This window comes from Carettochelys insculpta, chromosome 3 (genome assembly GCF_033958435.1).
Source record: "Carettochelys insculpta isolate YL-2023 chromosome 3, ASM3395843v1, whole genome shotgun sequence".
Classification (NCBI taxonomy): domain Eukaryota; kingdom Metazoa; phylum Chordata; order Testudines; family Carettochelyidae; genus Carettochelys; species Carettochelys insculpta.
The window spans coordinates 108,396,654-108,418,568 of NC_134139.1; the positions used below are offsets into that span (position 1 = coordinate 108,396,654).

At 42.9% G+C, this 21,915-nt stretch overlaps 1 protein-coding gene across 7 annotated transcripts in view; it reads right to left on the bottom strand.

The window, feature by feature from the left end:
- AKAP7 (A-kinase anchoring protein 7) overlaps nucleotides 1-21,915 on the bottom strand; it is a 158,081-nt gene that overhangs the window by 119,570 nt on the left and 16,596 nt on the right. For all 7 annotated transcript variants that reach the window (XR_012645043.1, XR_012645042.1, XM_074990564.1 and 4 more), the window contains exons 4-5: nucleotides 18,851-18,984; nucleotides 7,534-7,694 (exon numbers count right to left, since the gene is read on the bottom strand). Coding sequence is in view for 5 of the 7 variants with exons in the window: in XM_074990564.1 (XP_074846665.1) it covers nucleotides 7,534-7,694; nucleotides 18,851-18,984 (295 nt within the window). In the remaining 2 variants the exon portion in view is untranslated. The remainder of the gene's footprint in view (nucleotides 1-7,533; nucleotides 7,695-18,850; nucleotides 18,985-21,915) is intronic.

Genomic DNA, 21,915 nt, shown 5'->3' on the forward strand with positions numbered 1-21,915 from the left:
TGGATGTTCAGAGTGGGCAGGGCTAGGAGGTGCACCGGAAGCTGCAGGCTGGGGGAGTGTTGGGACCAGGCTGGGGGGGATGGGGCGGGGGGGTGGGGAGTTGACGCAGAGGGAGTGTTGGGAGCAGGGCTGTGGATCTCCCTGCTCCCTGGCCAGGGATCCCGCGGCTGGCTCATATAAGCAGGGGAAGTCCACTCGCATAGTGAACAAAGGTGTGTGTGTGTGTGTGTCCGTCCGTCCCTCATTTTAGCGAGTACTTGGTAGTAAAGTACTCATTAAATGAAGGATGAGTTGAGTAGTGGTCTCTCCCCTCCAGTCTTTTGGATTTTATAATGAACACATGAAAACCAGTGACATGCTAACACAAGGTAATGCTGACTTCTTCCAAATTATTATTTCTCATATAAAAGATATGCACCTAGAACACCTGGCTGGAAGAACACAATCAACATTTATGTATGCCAGGGCTATATTAATTAAACAAGTCCTGAGCAAAGCACTCTGGCTGAGAAGCCTCACTTGGTACTGACAAAATACATGGAAGTGGGTGGTGGGGAGGGGGAAATCCCCACTTTATAACATGCATTATGGTTCCACAGCTCCTCCATAGACGCTATGCTCAGCCCAAAGACTGAAAAAGCTATGTGGGACTGTGTTAGCGTATATGCGACGAGGTCAGGGGTCTGCAACCTGCAGCTCTGGAACCGCATGCGGCTCTTTAATTGCGAAGTAAAAAAAAAAAAAAAAGGCCAAAATAACTCTCCTGATTATTTTTGAGAAGCCACGAACACCTAAAAGCCCAACAATGAATAACTCATATCTAAATAGAAAACAACATGTGATCTTGAAACAATGGACAACTCCCTCTTTAATATGTGCAGTGCACTACGGGATATGATACTGTATCTGTGTTTTATGTCGCTAATGAAGTCTTGATTTTGAAAAGGAAAAGGAAGCTTGCGGCATTTCTGCTGTGAAGGGCAACACACTGAAATTAATGTGAAGTAAAATTGGAATAATTAAACTGGAGTTGGAATGGCTTCAAAAAGAGAATCACGTATGAAAATAGAAAATTTCAAACTGAAGGGACCCAGTCCTTTGCATATATATGGAGTTCAGCCAGGCTCTCTTTGTCTGATTTGCAATCAGAAATTTGCCAATAAAAAAAAACAAACAAACCTCGAGAGGCATTTTCTCAAAAAACAAACTACTTTTGCTGAACAGCATCCAGCTAGGGATGCCAGAAGAAAGTAATGTAGGTGCTGCTATGCAAAGCAGAGCAAAGGAAGAACACATTCGCTAAATGGGTGAAATCAGCAAGTAGCATAACTGTGGACAATTTTGTGGCAACTCAAGAGATCGTGAAAAGAAGAAAGCTGTTCATGGATGGCGAATATATAAACGTATCATAGCAGTTGTACAGTGATTTCAAAAACTGAAAGGAATTTAGTGTCCTCCAGAGAGAGAGAGAGATGATTCAGGAGTGAAAGTCTGGAAGAAGTGGTACAAACACACAGATGTATTGTGAGGGAAAAGAATAAGCAAAAGGTTTGTGAACATGCTGCAGTAAACATATATCACATTACAAAGCATTGTGTGCGCTGTTCTGAAAATAAGGGTTACAAAAAGTAGAGTTTTACATTATTTATTAAGGACCATCTTGTATTCACATGCATTGTGTCTCTTGAATTACTGAGATTTTACCAAATTAAAAAAAATAAATAAATAAAAGGCTCTTCTTGCTATATTGGTTGCCGACCCCTGGACAAAGTGGAAAAAACTGCCCTGGGCTCAAGCATCCCTACCACCCTTTTAAGGCATATAAGGCTTGGAGGGAAGATGTATAAGGGCGTAGCTAAGCTCAACTCAGCTGATATCAGACCAGAGCCCTTAGGATGGAGGGCTGAGTTTCCTACAATCATACCTCTGGTGTTGCCTGGAAACAAAGACCAAAAGCTGTTCAAGTTCAGGGGTACCCTGAAAAGCCAACACAGTGAGAATGACTTTCACATGTTGTGCATACTGTGAGGCAGATTCTCAGGTTCATGCAGCCCAGGAGAGGCTCTCTCTTGGGCTGCCCATGTCATACTGGCTAGGGAACTTCCATATGCATGAGGAAGAGTCTGCATTTGGCATTGTATTTGTTTTTGTAGTTTACTTCTAATGCCGTGGGATTTATTATGGATGATATACCCTCAACTACAGCAAGGTTAGGGCATAAAGAACTGATGTAACGGAGAACTAGGCTGTAGTCAACAAAATGAAATTCAAGAAAGACAAATGTAAATACTTAACAGATTACAAACCAAATGCATAAATACAGAATGGAGGGTTGAACCAACACAGGAGGTAACAGATACCGGTTATAAGCTCTTGCTCGACTGGCGTAGAGAATGAGCGCCAGGGGTTGCCTTCGATGGTGGGAGCGATCATCACATCTCACTGGACAGTCACCGCCCGCCTCAAGTTGGGCAGCCCCCAGCCGGTAGGGTACTGTCCCGCCACAGTTCACCTGCCTCACTGGGTGCGTGAGGCTTAAGGTTCCCAAACCTGACAAGTGACTGAAATTTGAGCACCAGGCAAACCAATAAGAAAATCAACAAGAAAAGGAAACCATCAAAGTTTTAAGCTTGCTTGCTGGAACATGCGGACCATGCTGACCGGTTTGACTGAAGATCTTCAGGACATCAGCGACACCTGAAAGACCGCTGTCATCAATAAGGAACTGAAGAGGCTCCAAGCTGACATGGCTGCTCTACAAGAGATGTGACTCACAGATTTGGGATCTCTAAAGGAAAAGGACTACACCTTTTTCTGGCAGGGTAAAGCCCAAGAAGAACCCAGGGAGCAAGGTGTTGGCTTTGCCATCAGAAACACCCTTCTACAAATGGTGGAATTAGTCATGGGTGGATCAGAGAGACTCCTTCAGGTCATACCTCAAACTTGTGCCGGTCCTGTCCACCTGATCAGCGCTTACGCTCCAACCCTGTACGCCACACCAGAAGTAAAATACAAGTTCTATGACGTGCTTAGTGCTGCCATAGCACAAATATCTGCTCACGAACAACTGTACGTTTTGGGTGACTTCAATGCAAGAGCTGGAGCCGATTGTGACTCATGGTCTTCCTGCTTAGGCCACTTCGGTGTGGGAAAAATGAATGAAAACAGACAGCGTCTTCTCAAACTTTGCACATGCCACAATCTGTGCATCACAAACACATTTTTCCAAACCAAGTCACAGCACAGAGTGTCATAGAGACACCCACGCTTGAAACACTGGCATCAACTAGACGTGATAACCTCGTAAACATCCTTCTGACACACAGCTATCATGGGGCCAACTGCGATACAGATCACTCGCTAGTTTGCTCCAAACTCAAGGTCAGACCCAAGAAGCTATACCACTCTAAACCAAGTGGAAGACCCCGCACTGATGCCAGAAAGACAGCAAACTCGGAGAGAGCCGAAAAGTTCAGAGACACCCTCGAGGAGAATCCGTGCAGGAGCCCTGGGGGTGCCGATATGACATCCAGATGGCAGCATCTGAGTGATACAATTTACAATACGGCCTTGTCGGTGTTTGGAAGAAGAGCTAGAAACACAAATGACTGGTTCAAAGCTAACTCCGATGAGATGATTCCAGCCATCGAAAAGAAGCGCACTGCACTCCTGGAGCCCAAACGCTCATCGAGCCAGAGTACCCTGCAAGCACTCAGAGCAGCCAGAAAAACAGTACAGCAGACAGCCAGGCACTGTGCCAACAACTACTGGCTCGAGCTATACAGCAGCATCCAAACCAGTGCTGACTCTGGTAATCTCAAGGGAATGTATGAGGGCATCAAGAAAGCATTAGGACCCACCCAGAACAAGATGGCACCTCTGAAATCCAAATCTGGTGAAGTCATCACTGACAAAGCCAAACAGATGGAGTGCTGGGTCGAGCACTACTCTGAGCTGTACTTACGTGAGCACGCTGTAGTTGATACAGCCCTCAATGCCGTCGAGCTCCTACCAGTAATGGACGAACTGGATCAGGAACCAACTGTAGATGAACTGAAGAAAGCCATCGACAGCATTGTGGTAGGAAAGGCCCCAGGCCAGGATGGTATACCACCAGAGGTAATCAAGTGTGCCACGGACACCCTCCTGGAACCCCTACATGAGCTACTGTGCCTGTGCTGGAGAGAGGGAGAGGTTCCACAGGATGTGAACGACTCTAACATCGTAACCTTGTATAAGAACAGAGGAGACAGAAGCAACTGCAACAATTACTGTGGAATCTCCCTCCTAAGCATCACTGGTAAACTGTTCGCTCGCGTCATCCTCGGCAGACTCCAGAAGATTGCTGAGAGGGTGTATCCCGAATCATAGTGCGGATTCCGCGCAGAGAGATCTACCATTGACATGGTCTTCTCTCTGAGGCAGCTGCAGGAGAAATGCAGAGAGCAGAGGAAGCCACTCTATATTGCCTTCATCAACCTGACCAAGGCCTTCGACTTGGTCAGCAGGGATGGACTGTTCAAACTGCTCCACAAGATACACTGTCCACCACAGTTACTCAAGATGATCCAGTCTTTCCACGAAGACATGAGAGGAACCATCCAATATGACGGCGCATTATTGGATGTTTTCAGCATCAGGAGCGGCGTCAAACAAGGATGCATCCTTGCTCCGACATTGTTTGGGATCTTCTTCGTGCTCCTCCTGAAGCATGCCTTTGGATCTTCAACAGAGGGCATCTTTTTGCACACAAGATGTGATGGGAAACTGTTTAATCTTCCAAGGCTGAAAGCTAAGTCTAAGGTGCGGGAAGTCCTCATCAGAGATATGCTGTTAGCAGATGACGCTGCTATAAGTGTCACACACAGAAGACCAGCTTCAGAAACTGCTGGATCAGTTCTCCCAAGCATGAAAGGACTTCGGGCTTTCCATCAGCCTAAAGAAGACAAACGTACTTGGTCAGGACATTGCTGAACCTCCATCAATCAGCACTGACAACTATTCGTTTGAGGTCGTCCACGAGTTGGTTTACCTTGGGTCCACCATCACTGACACCCTGTTATTGGAGACTGAGCTAAATAGGAGGATCGGAAAAGCAGCCACAACTCTGTCCAGACTCAGCAAGAGTGTGTGGAATAACATCAAGTTGTACACCCACACCAAAATGCAAGTCTACAGAGCCTGCATCCTCAGCACCCTCCTTTACGGCAGCAAGTCTTGGACCCTGTACGCCTGCCAGGAAAAGAGGCTGAATGTCTTCCACTTGCGCTGCCTCAGGCGCATCCTTGGAATATCATGGAAGGACAGAGTGCCCAACACTGCCGTCCTTCAGCAAGCTGGAATCCCAACCATGCATACCCTCCTCAGGCAGCGAGGGCTCCGCTGGCTTGGCCACGTCCACAGGATGAATGATGGAAGGATCCCAAAAGACATTCTGTATGGTGAGCTAGCCTCTGGCAAAAGACCTCCCGGACGCCCCCAGTTGCACTATAAAGATGTTTGCAAGAGGGACCTCAGGGAGGTAGACATCGAACCGGACAGCTGGGAGGAGCTGGCAGACGATCACAGCAGATGGAGGCAAGAACTACAAAAGGGCCTTCAGAAGGGTGAGATGAGGATCAGACAGCTAGCAGAGGAGAAGCCAGCCCACAGAAAGCACAGTAAGGACCTGCCAGACACCCCCTACACATGCAACAGGTGCAGCAAGGACTGTCACTCTCGTGTGGGCCTTCACAGTCACAGTTGACGCTGCAAATGATGATCCCAAATGGAACTATGCAGGGCGCGATCCATAGTGTACGTAGACTGAAGGATGCCTACTACTACTAAAATGGAGGGTGCAGGGGAACGGGTTTGGCAGCAGCACTGCTATGAAAAGTTGGGAGTTGTGGTGGATCACAACTTCAACATGTCAACCATGGGATGAAGTGTCACTGTTTGCATTGGAACATGCAAATCGGATGGTGATAGTAATACTCTTCTTAGCTCTTATTAGGCCTCAGCTGGAATAGTGTGCACCATTTTGGTTACTGATATATAGAAATGGAGCAAAGAAACTGGAATGGATCTAGAGAGAGTGACTAAATGACTATCAAAGGGATGGAATGCAAGCCATATTAGCAAAGGCTGAAGGAAGTGAGAATGTGTAGTTTGGAAGTGGTGACATGATAGCAGTCTTCAAATGTTTGAAGGGCTGCCATGACAATAATAAAGAAAAGTTGTTCTCCCTTACCACAGACAGCAGGTCAGTGGGTTTGAATTACAGCAGAGTTAGGAAGTTTTTCTGAGATTTAACCTAACTGTAAGAACAGCAGACAATGGAACAGACTTCCTAGAGAGGTCATGGAAGCTCCTTGATCGGAAGTGTTCAGAATGAGCCTGGATAGCCCATCTATCCTGGCTTGTTTAGCCAAAACAAATCCTGCATTTAGGAAGTAGGTTAGACTAGATGACCTTTGTTCTCCTTGTGGTTATATGATCCAGGATGAGACAGGGAATATTACCGCCTTTTCAGCCTTCTCATGATGTTCCATTGGGTTCAGGGAAGAGCATGGGGAACAAGGGGGAAACTATGGAGCTGCACTATTAACACACTCAACCCAGGAAACTACAGTAAACTCTCAATTTTACAGACCCCGATTTAGCAAACTTCAGGAACAACAAACATCCATCAATCCCCTCACTGTTCACAAAGTCCACTTAATAGGCACCCATAAAATGCTCAGTGCCACCGCACAGCCTCCTGAAAAAGAAAGGCAACTTACTGGAGTCGCCGCTTCCAGCCAGCGAACATTCCACCACAGCCCGGACTGCTGCCGAAGCCATCACGTGCTCCTACCACCAGTGATGGGGCACGTATACAGGCACATCACTCATATATGTGCCCCACCCTTGGTGGGAAGAGCATGTGGTGACTCTGGCAGTGGCTCCACACCAGGCAGCTTTAGACACATGACAGGTACCCTTGGGTCCCTGTGGCGGGTCCAGCTGCACCAGCCATGGTGGTGGGCTCTGGCAGCTCCTTCAGCAGCAGCGGTTCTGGTAAGTCAGCGTCCTCCTTTTATTTATTTGGGGAGAAGGGAAGGAGGGACTGGAGCTGGGGGAGCCTGGCAAGGCCGGGGGGAGTCAGTAAACCTTCCTATTTAACAGACTTTTGGGTTTAACACGCACCCATCCCCCGTATTAGTCTCTTAAATCAAGGATTTACTGTATTGCAAGGAAGTTAATACTGATTCGGTGTTAATCTACCTATCTTTTCCCCTCCATGATGTAGAAAATTTGCTTTAGGAAGATGGTTCTCAGGCAGATAATAAACATGGATTTTGGGACAGACAGTGAAGAATGACCATGAAACATGGCAGAGGCAAAGCACCTCTACGGAGCTCAAAAATCCATGAATTTTGAATTGCCAGCCCTTACAATTGTGTAAGATCCAGTTGTAACTTACTGCCCATTTAGCGGCTAATTTAATCCTATTTTAGCAAGATTTTAGAAGAGCATTCTGAGCACTTAGTAATATATAACAAATTGTACCTGCCATCTCTGTGAGCGTGGTTATATGATCACTTGCAGCAAACTTGACAAATACAACTTCGTTTCTAAAGTGATCAATTCCTTGAAATGATAAATCCAAATGTTTTCCTTGTAGGAGTTCTTCTACTGCATCTTTGCTTTCTAAAAAAGCACCAACTGCTCTATGAAGAAGGAAAGAAAAATATCTATTTGATATAGTAATTTAATTTCTCTTAAGTCTTCCATCCAGGGATCTCAAAATATTATTAATTAAGCCTTTCAACACTTTTGTGTTACCTTGCCATGTTATAAGTATTATTCATTCCATTTTATAGAAAGGAAAACTGAGACAAATTTGCCCAAAGTCACAGAGCAAACATTTATTAAAGCAACGTATCCACTCCTCATTGTTCATATACCTTCCCTGTCTAAAATCCCTATCAGAATACTGAAGTCGCTGAGAAAGGATTTATTTTCCAAGGACACACAGTTTCCATCATCCATGAATTCTCCAGAAACATGGGTGCTAGAGACATAGCCATCTGCCCAGTAGAGATAAAGCTAATTAACCCAGGGATGAGAACCAAGGAGAAAAATCCTGGTTGTAAAAAGGGATCTGTGCCTAGCAAGCTGAACAGAGACTTCTTGACCCTATCTGGGAGAAGAAGCTAAGAACCCAGCACAGCTCAGAGCATGAAGGTTGCATGAGCTATGGCAGATTACACCTGAGGATCTGGTCCCAGGAGATAGTACCGCAAACATTAATGAGCATGGTCACATGCTGGGCTAGCCTTGCTAGGCAGCTCCAGACTGGTAAACAGAGATCTGATCTTGAGGAAGCAGGATAGCAGTAACAGAGCCTTTAATTCTGACGTGCAGTCAAAAACACTCTGCAAGTACACGTTGAGGGAACAACAAGGGTATTAGAGAGCTGGTGAAAGTACGTGAGTCTCATAACCAGTATCTGAAACTCAGCATTTAGCTAATTGTGTGCAAAGAAACAGACTGCATTGGTCTTGCTTCCCCTGACGCTAATGGGACCAGATTTGGGCATAAGTGTGCACCTACAGAATTTAAAATTTCCAAATGCACACGTTCAGTACTCAGCCAATATTAACTCTTGTGGCCAGCTTCAAGCACTGGGTGCATCTTTAAGGAAGTCTCATTAACGCTTGCTCCTTCGGTCTCTGTTTTAGCCAAACAGCTCTACTCCCTGGTTTGAATTAACTGAGCCTATCGCAGTTCGTAATAGTCAATAGGATAGTTTCAACTTAAAAAGATCACACAAAATCCAGCAAATTATTTCTCTAATATTGGTGCAAGTAATAATTAAAATAACAGTAACAGAACAAAGGAAAAAAAATCTTTTTTAGTTTGCTTACATTGTTTTATCAGTTTCATTGTTTCCTTTTGTGATTAATTTGTCAGTTTTTCCAATTTTTTCTCTCTTTCACAGAGCAACAGATGAGAAATTTTTTTGAAAAAAAAAAGAAAATGTAAAACACCAGAAATTGTCTTGGAGGCATAAGGGCAGGTATTATACAACCAAATGTTATTTAACTAGTTTTCTACAATTCTGTTTCTTAAACATGTGATGTCTTGTTAATTCCTGTGCATCATATCTCCTTAGAATTGCTTACTACATACATGCCACTCTGCATTTTCAAACATTGTAAGTTTATTCTTTTAAAATGAGTATTTTAAAATATGCGCTGCTCATTTAAGAACTACAGTATGACCATGCTAAATGTGACATTTCAAAGGACAGTTGTTTCTGAGGTACTTCACAAAACACAGGGATTGGTGTCCCCTGGCATATCGCTACTGATGGGAAGAATATTTTTGTTTACTCTTTCAAGAGCTGTTTCGCTCAAATTTTCCTCTTCCAACTTTACTTAACATTCTGCTTCCCTAATTTGTCCTGAATTTTCAACTAAATATGGCATTCTACCTCACCTCCTAAGCCACTGCATAACACTACTGTGTTCTGTTTAACAGATATGGCAGTGGTACTTCACTTGGGCTTGAAAAGGTCCTTTGTAATAGTTTGCACAGCATTGCAACACGTCTACAAAACTCTGTGGAAGTCTTTGGAATAGGAAGCAGTATTACTTTCTTTACTTTATCTTGTTAATGACAGCAGATAAGTCTCACTGAGATGTCAGAATAAATGTATGCTTTAGTTGAGAAACAAGATCTGTTAGCATTTTAATAACCATTTTCATTAGCCACTTTTGTATATGTAAAACAGCTGTACTTGTCTTGAAATGATCTTCACATTCATGAAGGAGAGAGAGATCAACGAATACACCTTTAGCACCATAAGGGCACTGAGACATATAACTCAGGAATGGAAGTTGTATTTTATGTGGTATTCCCAACCTACTGCAATGACAATTTTCCTTAAGTATGGTCAATGAAATATGAACTGTTTAATTCACAGATGGGATGTTGACTTTATAGTCACTAGATGGCAGTAACTACCTGCAAAATAGGCATATTCTAGTGACACTGCATAAGGTACACTTAGCTACACTCCACAATAAAAAGCAGGCTGTGTCCAGAAGCAGTGGGCAGCTACAGACTTCAGTGAAAGGCCAAAGCAGTGGGGAGGCAATAAGAAAAAGTTCTAGCAACTCCCCACTGCTTTCCCTGGTCACAGCTTCTCTCCACAGCTGGAGTCTTTCACTGTGGTAGAGAGACTCTGGAAACTCCCTACAGCAGAGGGAGGCTCCAGTGGTGGTGAGCTGACAAATCCTTTCCCCACTGCCTCTGTCCTGCCAAAACCTTTCTCTGCTGCTGGAGTGTTTCCCTGTGGTGGGGAAAGACTTCCAACAGCTCACATCTGTGGGAAAGCCTCCAACAGCAGGACGCTGTGCTGCTAAAAAGTATCAGTATGGAAAGGGAAGCACTGGTTAGATGCGTAAAGAGACTAAAAGGCTAGGCCTACAATACAGCAATCTTTCAAAGAAAAGTTCTTCCAGAAGATCTCTTCCAGCAAAACTTCTTTTGAAAAAGCATGCCCACACACAAGAAAGCAGATCTTTTGATCTAGACCGTCCGCACAGCCCCCTCTCTTTTGAAAGAATGGGCCAGGGATCGAAAAATCCACTGCCATGAGGACTGCTCTTTCGAAAAAAGGGCCCGTGGAACGTCTACATGTGCTTTTTTTTTTTTTTTTTGTTAAAGAAGCTTTCAAAAGGAGGCATTCTTCCTGATCCAAGAAGAAGAGCTGTGTTCTTTCGATTTTGGATCGAAAGAGTGCATTTTGTGTGTGGATGCTCCATGTGTTCTTTTGAAAAAGGGCCTGTTTTTCTGAAAGAACTTGCTAGTGTAGACCCAGCCAAAGAGATATATACCGTAATGGCTCAAGCATGTCTTTACTCATCTATGCAGCCCCCCACTGTTCACATTGCTATTTATTCCCATACAGGGGAGGTACGCAGTGGTATGGACTCCACAAACTTATGTAAGGAGTCTGTACTGTAGCTGTATCCTTGCAGGCACTGAGAGAATCTACAATATTTATGTTGATCTATCTTTGGTATTTGGTCTAAATAACATGTATTCTGCCATGAGTGAAGGAGACAGGACTAGATGACGTCTAGAAGTCCCTTCCAGCCCTATGATTCTTTTTATAACCAAGCTATAACCAGACAACTAAGAACTTCAGAGGGGTTTGAATCTTATAATCGTATCTGAACAGCCCTAATTACACACATAACATTGAGCCACCCCAAAAGTGCTTTGTACAATGACCACACTACTTGGCAGAAAATCATATATCCTTGTACTTTGTGCCTTCTAACAATACCAACACAAACAATGTCTGTTGTGTCTTATTGCTTAAACAGAACTCTTTTGGGAAGATGAACACGTAAAGCTTTCCTACCACAGAATTAAATAAGGATTTGATTCGTTAGCTGTTAATACATCCTTATTTATTCGCAGTGACATAGGTAAAAGAAAAGATAATTTAGAGTAAGACTTGAGACCCACTTGACAATTTAAAAAATTGAGAAAAAACAGGTGCATTCACATCAAACTATAATGTAGTTACTTTAAGGCTAATGGATAAATTGACTAAAGCAAGGAAACAAAACAGCTAACATTAACTGCAACTGTCAAACTAAAAATTTAGTTAAATTTAAATGAAAGTTGTTAAACTGTGCATCACTCATAAAACCAGCTTTGAAAAATGTTATACTTACAAATTTAACACAGTAAAGTCTGGAAATTCTCAGTTATTTCTGTCAATTAGTTCTTAAAACTCTAGAGTAAATTTGTAAATTCAGTATGAACAAACAAGATTTAACAGGGAAGCTTAACATATGTTTTGTATGATATTGCCCTGTAGGTCTATGGCTATGAAGGTGTTCCATAGATTAATGAATGATATGCTGTCCTCCTCACAGATGTCTCATCACTTTCTCACATCTGCTCCAATTGTCTTTGGCCCTATCTGGACTGCCTCTACTGTTAAAAAAGTTTGCTAAACCTTCTTCAAAGACATGCAATTTAAGGGGATTCTTGGATCCCCAATTGTTCCTGAAGTCCCAAGACAGGTATTCATCAGTATCTGTCACAATAAATCACAAGATTTTTTGTGATATGGGCTATGTCACATTTCCCAAAGCCTTTGAGACATCTAAATTGAAACTTTTTGGCAGTCACTCCATAACAATTACAACATCTTCATGTCACCCTCCTATTTGTGAGCCCATTGATGGCTGATTAGCCCGATTCTGGAGCCGCAGATCTTATTACACAGGTGGCACATGTTGGTAGCTTTTGGAGGGGTGCAGGGCAGATATTGATGTTCTTTTCTTCTTCTCCACCTCTCCTTGTCTGCGCTGCAGCAGGACCTCTCAAATTGTGCCACCCCTCACATATTATTACTCTCCACTGTGAACGGTCTTGGGCTAGGGTCTCCCAAGTGTCAAAACAATACTGTACTTTTTCATGTGTGCCTTCAGCATGTCCTTATATTGCTTCCGGTGGCCCGCAATGCTCCTCTGTCCTTCTCCAACTTGGAAAACAGAATCTGTTTTAAGGAGTGCTGATCAGACATCTGAACCATATGATCAGGCCAACAAAGTTGTTGATGAATGCTAATGGCTTCAATGCTGGTGATGTTAGACTCTTGCAGGATGCTAGTATTAGTGCGCCTATTCTCCCGAAAGATATTTAGGATTCTTCTGACTCAACATTGATGATATTGTTCAAGTGCCTTCAAATGACGCTTGTATGTTGTCCAGGTTTCACATGTGCACAGTAGCAATATACCATTGCACGGTATTCAAGAAGTTTTGTCTTGGGATAGAGGTCCTGGTGTTTGAAGACCCTTTGTCTTAAGCAGGTGAAAGCAGAACTTTCACAGCTCAGATGACGCTGGATTTATGCATAAATGTCGAGTTTAGTGGAAAGATGATTTCCAAAGTATGGGAAGTGTTCCACACTTTCCAGCAGTTCTCCATTGACTTCAATAGAAGGTTCATAAGATTGTCCCATCATTGAGGGTTGATGAAGCACCCTGGTCTTTCTGATGTTCTGTGAGAGGCCAAGATTCTCGTATGCTTCAGCAAAGGCTGTGGGAGAAAAAGCAGCAACCAAGTTGTCATCCACTTCCTGGAGCTCCATGATCAGGGTCATGGAGACCTTGCTTTTGGCCTTCAGTCTCCTGAGACTGAAACGCTTCCCCTTCATTCTATAGACCATCTTCAAGCCATCTGGTAACTTGCCATCAATGAGGTGAAGGGTCAGGCAATGAAGATGTAGAACAGTGATGGGGCAATGATGCAGCCTTGTTTGACTCCCATTTTGACCTCAAAGGGGTCGCTTTGGGATATGCTGTTGCACAATATTGTGGCAGTCATGTTGTCATGAAGCAGCCTCAAGACGATAATGAATTTTTTGGGGCAGCTGATCTTTAAGAGGATGGTACAAAAGGCACTACGATTGACTGAGATGAATGCTTTGGTCAGGTCAATGAAACTCATGTATAAGGCTTGGTTTTGTTGACGACATTTTTCTTCCAGTTGCCAGGCAGTGAAGATCATGTCCACTGTTCCTTGGAATGGTTGGAAGCCACACTGGGATTCTGGGAGAATTTCCTCTGAGAGTGGCAGGAGCTGGTTTGTAAGGATTCGAGCTAAGATCTCCCCTGCCACTGCCAGCAGGGACAGGCCATGATAGTTTCCACAGTCTGACTTGTCACCCCTCTTGAAGAGATGGATGATCAGTGTGTCTCTGAAATCTCATGGCATCTGCTCCCTATCCCAGATCCTGAGAATCAGGAAGTGGAGTTGTTTGTGGAGCTCTGGCCTGCCTTCTGTGAAGACTTCGGCAGGGATTCCATCTAGTCTGGTTGCCTTGTTGTACCTCATCGCTTTGATGACAGCCTGGAACTCACTCAGGGTAGGAGGTGTTGCAAGGTTGTCCCTAGGCAGTTACTGAGGGATGTGATCAAGGGATTCTAGGACCACAGTAGACAGGTGGTTCAAGAGCTCATTATAGTGCTCCCTCCAGCATGAAACAATGCCTTAATTGTCTTTCAAGAGTTAGGCACAATCCTTTGATCTCAGGGAATTGAATCCATGGTTTCTTCGTCCATAAACAGATCTGGTAGCACTGAAGAAACCTCTTATATCATTGATGTCTGCGAGATGCTGGAGTTCTCACACCTTCTCAGTACACCACTGGTTTTTCAGAGTCCTTGTTTTACGTTTGACAGCTGCTTTGGCCTTAGCATGCACTTCTCTCTTTGTTGTGCTGTTGATGTCACTTTGCCAGGCCCTAAAGGCTTTCTTTTTTGCCTCAATCAAGGATTCAATTTCCACATCATTCTCATCAAACGAGTCCTGATGCTTCCTGCACTGGTAGCCAATGTTTTCTCCACAAGCTCCAATGATGGCATTTTTCAACTGACACCAGTGTTCTTCCACATCTTCAGGGTGTGCTCTAGTCAGCTTCCTTTGGAGTGCTATTTAAAAGTGCCTTCATCTGATGGGGTCTTTCAAGCCTTGTAAATTGATCTTTCGTCAGACCAGTTTCCTCTGACTTCTCCATTTGGTGACAATCCTAATTACCATTGTGGATCAAATAAGTTGGTAATTGGTCCAGCAGTAACTAGCACTAATCATTTCATGTGTGAGAAGGACATCAACTCAATCCCGAACACTGACGATGACATAGTCTATAAGGTGATTGAGGATGTTGCCATGAGGTCTTAAATTTGTTTTTCTGGCAGAAAGGGTAGTTGTGATCACAAGCTCGTGTTCTGCACATTTTGTAAGAAGAAACACTCCATTGGAGCTGCTGTTGCCAACTCCTCCTTTCCAATGGTAGTCTGCCAGAGTTCTGCATCTCTTCTGATCCTAGCATTGAAATCCCCCAAGAAAATCATAGAAAAATAGAAGAGTAGGACTGCAAGGGACCTCGAGAGGCCATCGAGTCCAGCCCCCTGCCCTCATGGCAGGACCAAGCACTTTCTAGACCATCCCTGAAAGCCATCTATCTAACCTCTTCTTAAATAGCTCCAGTGATGGAGATTCTACCACCTCCCTTGGCAATTTGTTCCAGTGTTTGATCACCCTGACAGTTAGGAACTTTTTCCTAATGTCCAACCTGAACCTCCCCTGCTGCAATTTCAGTCCACTGCCTCTTGTTCTATCCTCAGAGGCAAGGAAGAACAAGTTCCCTCCCTCTGCCTTATGACACCCTTTTAGATACCTGAAAACTGCTATCATGTCCCCCCTCAATCTTCTCTTTTCCAAACTAAACAAGCCCAATTCTTTCAGCCTTTCTTCATAGGTCATGTTCTCTAGACCTTTGATCATTCTCGTTGCTCTCCTCTGGACCCTCTCCAATTTCTCCACATCCTTCCTGAACTGCGGTGCCCAGAACTGGACACAATACTCCAGCTGAGGCCTAACCAGCGCAGAGTAGAGTGGGAGAATGACTTCTCGTGTTTTGTTCACAACATACCTGTTAATGCATCCTAGAATTATGTTTGCTTTTTTTGCACCAGCATCACACTGTTGACTCATATTTAGCTTGTGGTCCACTATAACCCCTAGATCCCTTTCTGCTGTACTCATTCCTAGGCAGTCCTTTCCCATTCTGTATGTGTGACACTGATTGTTCCTTCCTAAGTGGAGCACTTTGCATTTGTCCTTATTAAACTTCATCCTGTTTACCTCAGCCCGTTTCTCCAGTTTATCCAGATCCTTTTGAATTATGACCCTATCCTTCAAAGCAGCTGCAACCCCTCCCAGCTTGGTATCATCTGCAAACTTAATAAGTGTACTTTCTATGTCAATATCTAAATCATTAATGAAGATATTGAACAGAACCAGTCCTAAAACAGACCCCTGCGGAACCCCACTAGTTATACTTTTCCAGCAGGATTGAAAACCATTAATAACTACTCTCTGGGTATAGTTATCCAGCCAGTTGTTTACCCCCCTTATAGTAGCCCCATCTAAGTTGTATTTGCATAGTTTATTGATACGTATATTATGTGAGACTGTGTCAAATGCTTTACTGAAATCTAGTTATACCACATCCACCGCTTCTCCCTTATCCACAAGGCTCCTTATTCTATCAAAGAAAGCTATTAGATTGGTTTGACATGATCTGTTTTTAACAAAACCATGCTGGCTGTTCCCTATCATCTTACCACCTTCCAATTGCTTGCAGATGATTCCTTTAATTACCTGCTCCATTATCTTTCCTGGCACAGAAGTTAAGATGACTGGCCTGTAGTTTCCCAGATTATTTTTGTTCCCCTTTTTATAAATGGGTACTATATTTGCCCTTTTCCAGTCTTCTGGAATCTCTCCCGTCTCCCACGATTTTCCAAAAATGATTGCTAAAGGCTCAGATACCTCTTCTATCAGCTCCTTGAGGATTCTAGGACGCATTTCATCAGGCCCTGGTGATTTGCAGACATCTAATTTTTCTAAGTAAATTTTAATTTGTTCTTTTCTTATTTCACCTTCTAAACCTACCCCTTTTTCACTAGCATTCTCTATGTCAGGCATTCCTTCAGATTTCTCAGTGAAGACCAAAACAAAGAAATCATTAAACATCTCGGCCATTTCCAAATTCCCTGTTACTGTTTCTCCCTCCTCACTGACCAATGGCCCTACCCTCTCCTTGGTCTTCCTCTTGTTACCAATGTATTTGTAAAAAGTCTTCTTGTTTCCCTTTATTCTTGTAGCTAGTTTGAGCTCATTTTGTGCCTTAGCCTTTCTAATCTTGCTCCTGCATGCAAGAAAATAATCTTTTCTTGGGAGATGTCTGTCAGGACTGCGTCCAACTGAGTACAGAACTCTTTTTCACGTCACTTTTTGGTGTCTAGAGTTGGTGCATAAAAACTGATGACAGTTTTCTGTTGGTTTTTGGCAAGCTTCAAGCAGAGTCATGAAACACTCATTGATGCTGGCAGGGATTTCAGATTGGATCTTTGTCAGTTCAATTTTGATGGCAAACACTACTCTGTGAATTTTTATCCCTGTGGAATTCCATTCCAGAAAAATGTGTACCCTCCGCCTTGTTCTCTTAGATGTCCTTCTTCTGATCTACACGTTTTTGCCAGAGCAGCTATATTGATGTTGAATTGTTGCAGCTCATGGGCGATAATTGCCATATGTCTTTTGGGTCACTCACTGACTGGGTTATCCATTGGAGTCCAAATATTCCATATTCCAAAGTCTACTGTTCGATTTCAACTGCACAGAGGTGAACCCACTGGAAGCAGTTATCTAGTCAGGGGCACTAAGGTGTACTATGTTTAGGGCATCTTTTCTAGACCACTCCCCATGTGGGGTGAACAGAGCAGATCCTAAATAGGGTTGCTCAGTCATGGATGCAGGAGCCAGACCATTCTACCACCTCAGTCCTTGAAACAGAATGACTGATACATACATCCACCACCTACGTGCTAGTACATGACTAAAAGCTTCCAGATTTCACAATCCTGCTCCTGTCATCATTCGCCGTAGGACTTGAGTTTAGGAAAGCAGTACACAAAGGAAGATGCCTGTGAATGACATCTTTTAATTGGAGGGGACTGCTGCATTCCAGCCACCACATGGCTCTTGATGGATAGAATGCTCAAGTCCAATGGCATGGGATCCATGACAACTGGGAGTATCCTGTCTGCTGCAGCCTTCATCCGCTTTCACAGCCGTTGTAGCATTACCGTTGCTATCCTCCGGCTGTTCTGCGGTTGAGGACTTCTAGGATTATTCTTCATCTGGACCTCTCCCCCTTGACCTTGCTGCCATGGGTGACCCTACTGGGAGTAGGAGACACCCTACAGCATCGCTCTTGGGTTCACTGGAACACACAAGGGTGACAATGACAGGGTGACAATCCAAAGAGTGAATAAATTGAAACTATAACGTGCAACAAAACTGGACTCTCACCACAGACAATTCAAAGGCCATCTGTTGAGAATGCAGCCCAACTGCTTAATAACTGGCTACTCCACAAACTAAACTGGCTTTCTGTTTGCTTCTAAGTGCAATTTAAGTTGTTGATACTGATTTTTAAACCCCTATATCCAGCTATCTGAGACATCACCTCTCTCCTCAAGCTCCGTTGGGGCAGCTAAAATCAACTAAATAAGCTGACTGACCTACAGAAAAAACAAAAAGCTGCTGTCAGCCAGCAGAGGGGTGTTAATACTTGTACTAACTCAAAGCAGAACCAGGCCTAAAGAGGAACTGCAGAACTGGTCATGTATGGATAACTCCACCTAACTAAACCAGTGTTTTTTTTAAGTTTTTGAGACCACAGAACATTGAACAATATTGTCATGTGGAACACCTATGAAAATTTTCTTTAAAATAATTGTTGTCAGACCAAAACAAGCAAACAGCAACATATATAGCACAAACAAAATGAAGCAATGTAATCAGGTACCATAGCAATGAAGAAGTAACATTAGATCTGGTTTTAAAACAGAAAATATCTACCATCAGTGTATGATACCAAAAAAGTGTCAGATGCTTATGGCACTCCTGCCAGTTGTTCATGGAACTCCAGTCGTCCACAAAACATAGTTTAAGAAACACTGAACTAAAGAACTGTAATTTATTGAGAGAAGTGAAATGCTTTCATTCTAGTTTTAACTCAGAATTAAAGGGTTAAGAATACACCAGATTAAGTTATTCTGAACATCCTCAAGTGGAGGTATACGATCAGTCTCAGGAAATTTAGAATTAATGTTATTCTTTATACATGTACCTTAAAATGGGGTCTCCCTCACTGAACTCCCCTATAAAGAAACAGATTTTTAATGTATATAATTTAACAGCAAAATACTTACGTGCCAACTTCTTCGTTGGATAAATGCATTACTAACAGGGTGACATGTAAAGAACCATGACGAACCATTGCTTGGGAAAGTCTGTGATCCATTTGTACTACTAGGTCTTGGACAGCCTGAATACCTCTTGTAATCTAAGAGAAGCAAAAAACACATAAAAACAAAACTATCCTACAATAGAAAAAAGTAACAAAACAAACTCACTAATATCAGATGTTCACATAAAAGTTTCATCATCTTCTTGACTTCTGCTACCCGATCTGAGTAAACTCAAAGTGAGCAGGAATTAATGAAGTTATTAGTATACAGCTGGACATGCCCAAGTCATGGATCAGTAGTAGCTTGTCCTCAGCACTAGCTTGATACAGTAAACTCTTTCACATCCAGCAGTCCTGGGACCAGAAAGTTGACAGATGTTCAAATATTCTGGATAATAAAGAGGTATACCTAGCAATGCTTAATACTAAAGAAAAACAAGATTAGATAGCGAGAAACAAATAAAAATGTATGCACAGTACTTTATTTAATAACAGTAGTACCGTACACTGTAAACTTATACTATATTTGCTGTATATTTGTATTTACTTTTACTATACTGTACATATGGAAAACAACTAAAATTTACTTGACCTTTAGCTTAAACAATACTGTATACTGTATTTATTTTAACTTTCACTAGCCGTGTCTACACGTGCACGCTACTTCGAAATAGTGGCACTAACTTCGAAATAGCGCCCATCACGGCTACACGTGTTGGGCGCTATTTCGATGTTAACATCGACGTTAAGCGGCGAGACGTCGAAGCTGCTAACCCCACGAGGGGATAGGAATAGTGCCCTACTTCGACGTTCAACGTCGAAGTAGGGACCGTGTAGTCCCGCAACATCGAAATTGCGGGGGTCTTCCATGGCGGCCATCAGCTGAGGGGTTGAGAGACGCTCTCTCTCCAGCCCCTGCGGGGCTCTATGGTCACCGTGTGCAGCAGCCCTTAGCCCAGGGCTTCTGGCTGCTGCTGCTGCAGCTGGGGATCCATGCTGCATGCACAGGGTCTGCAACCAGTTGTCGGATCTTGTGTTGTTTAGTGCAACTGTGTCTGGGAGGGGCCCTTTAAGGGAGCGGCTTGCTGTTGAGTCCGCCCTGTGACCCTGTCTGCAGCTGTGCCTGGCACCCTTATTTCGATGTGTGCTACTGTGGCGTGTAGACATTCCCTCGCAGCGCCTATTTCGATGTGGTGCTGCGCAACGTCGATGTTGAACGTCGACGTTGCCAGCCCTGGTGGACGTGTAGACGTTATTCCGCCTATTTCGATGTAGCATTCACGTGTAGACGTAGCCACTATGTGTGTACTGTGCTTATATGAAACTTAACTAAAATTTACTTTATCTTAACTTATTTCAAGTAATGAAATGTGACATGTTTTATGGTTAAAATGCTGGTTATTTGAGAATTCCAGGTGATAGAATGCTGGTTAAACAGAGTTTAATGTAATTCCCCGAACAGTTTAAGGAAGTGGCTTTCTACCTTTCCTGTACCGTAAAATTTCATCTCCCTGAAAAAGAACATGCTTATAAAAAGAGGTGTAAAAATAAGAGTCATTCACATCACACTATTACTGCAAAATTACTTACTTTCTCACTTTTGCCATGTAATTATAAAATAAATCAAATGGTATACAAATTGACTTTACTTTTTAGTGTATAATATATACAGCAGTTTAAACAAGTCTTTGTAAGAAATTTTAGTTTGTACTGACTTTGCCAGTTCTACTGTACAATCCATTCATGTATCTACATGAATGGATGTACCTGGAATATCTCTACAAGGTTCCAGAGGTTCATGTACCCCAACTGAGAACCACTGGTTTAAGTTGTTCCACTCTTCTCCGGTGTCTTACTGCCAATATCCTAAATTAGAGACTTCTGCAAGCATTTCCTCCATCAGCCCATGATAGACCTCAAATGTCAGCAGGGGCTGATGGACTAGAATCAGCTTTTCCAAGATCTTGTATGTAGCACATAAATGAGAATTAAGTAAATGTGCTGGGCCATTTGAGTTACAACACCTGATTTTACTAACAGTCTTCTTTTAGATTAAAAAAGGAAAAACCCTTAACATGTAAATCTTTACCTCTTCCTTCATATTAAAGATCTTACTGATGCTGCAAACCCTCTTCCAATGAAAACAATGAAAGTCGTATGTGTTGTAAGCAACATTCATGACCAGACCCTTACACTAGATCAGCCATACAACAGCCTTGTCTTTATGTGCCATGTACATCCTCTGGCACCATATAAATAAATAATAAATTGCAACTGAACTGGGGTGATGGCAAAGAAAGATGGGAAAAAATAACATTTCTAGTAAAGGAACATGTTTCTGCTTCTCCAGAGCCAATAGTGTCTATGCACTATCTAATGTCATCAGGAAAAACTATCCACCGTCTGATCATAAATTACACTGCAATAAGATTATATTAGTCTCTCAGTGCTGTAACTATTTGGCATTTAAAATCCCACAAATAAATGACACTTGCACTGAATTCTCAAAAAGTATGATGTATGTAACTCTGCATCTACACACAATGAACATGATCCCACATAACTGCAATTTAATGTCATAAACTGGAGATAAGTGTAATTATCCCAATAGGAAAGCCCAAATTATAAAGATGGCGTGGTCTGTCGTTTCAATTACAGTTTACTCAGTTTCTGATTATAGTTTCCAGGAAATTTTTCAAGACAGCAAATAGTTGAATTTATTCCTTCCCGTGAGATAGCAAAAGAAAAAGAACGCAAGCACAATTATAACAATATAAGCCCTTCATGAAACCAAAGATGTATGCTTGCAACTTGGAAGCTTACATTAAGAGTGTCTTGGCTCAAGACAAACAAACCCAATAAGTTTATTAGTGAAAAAAGTTAATTTCAAAGATGGCAGACCACAGCAGGGTCCACTGCAAACCTTACCAGTAGAGGAGTGGTTTTCAACTGGGGTGCCGTGGTGTGCCAAATTCCGAGCTAGCTTGTGGTTGGTCAGTTTCCCCTCTCAGATGATTGGAGGGCTGC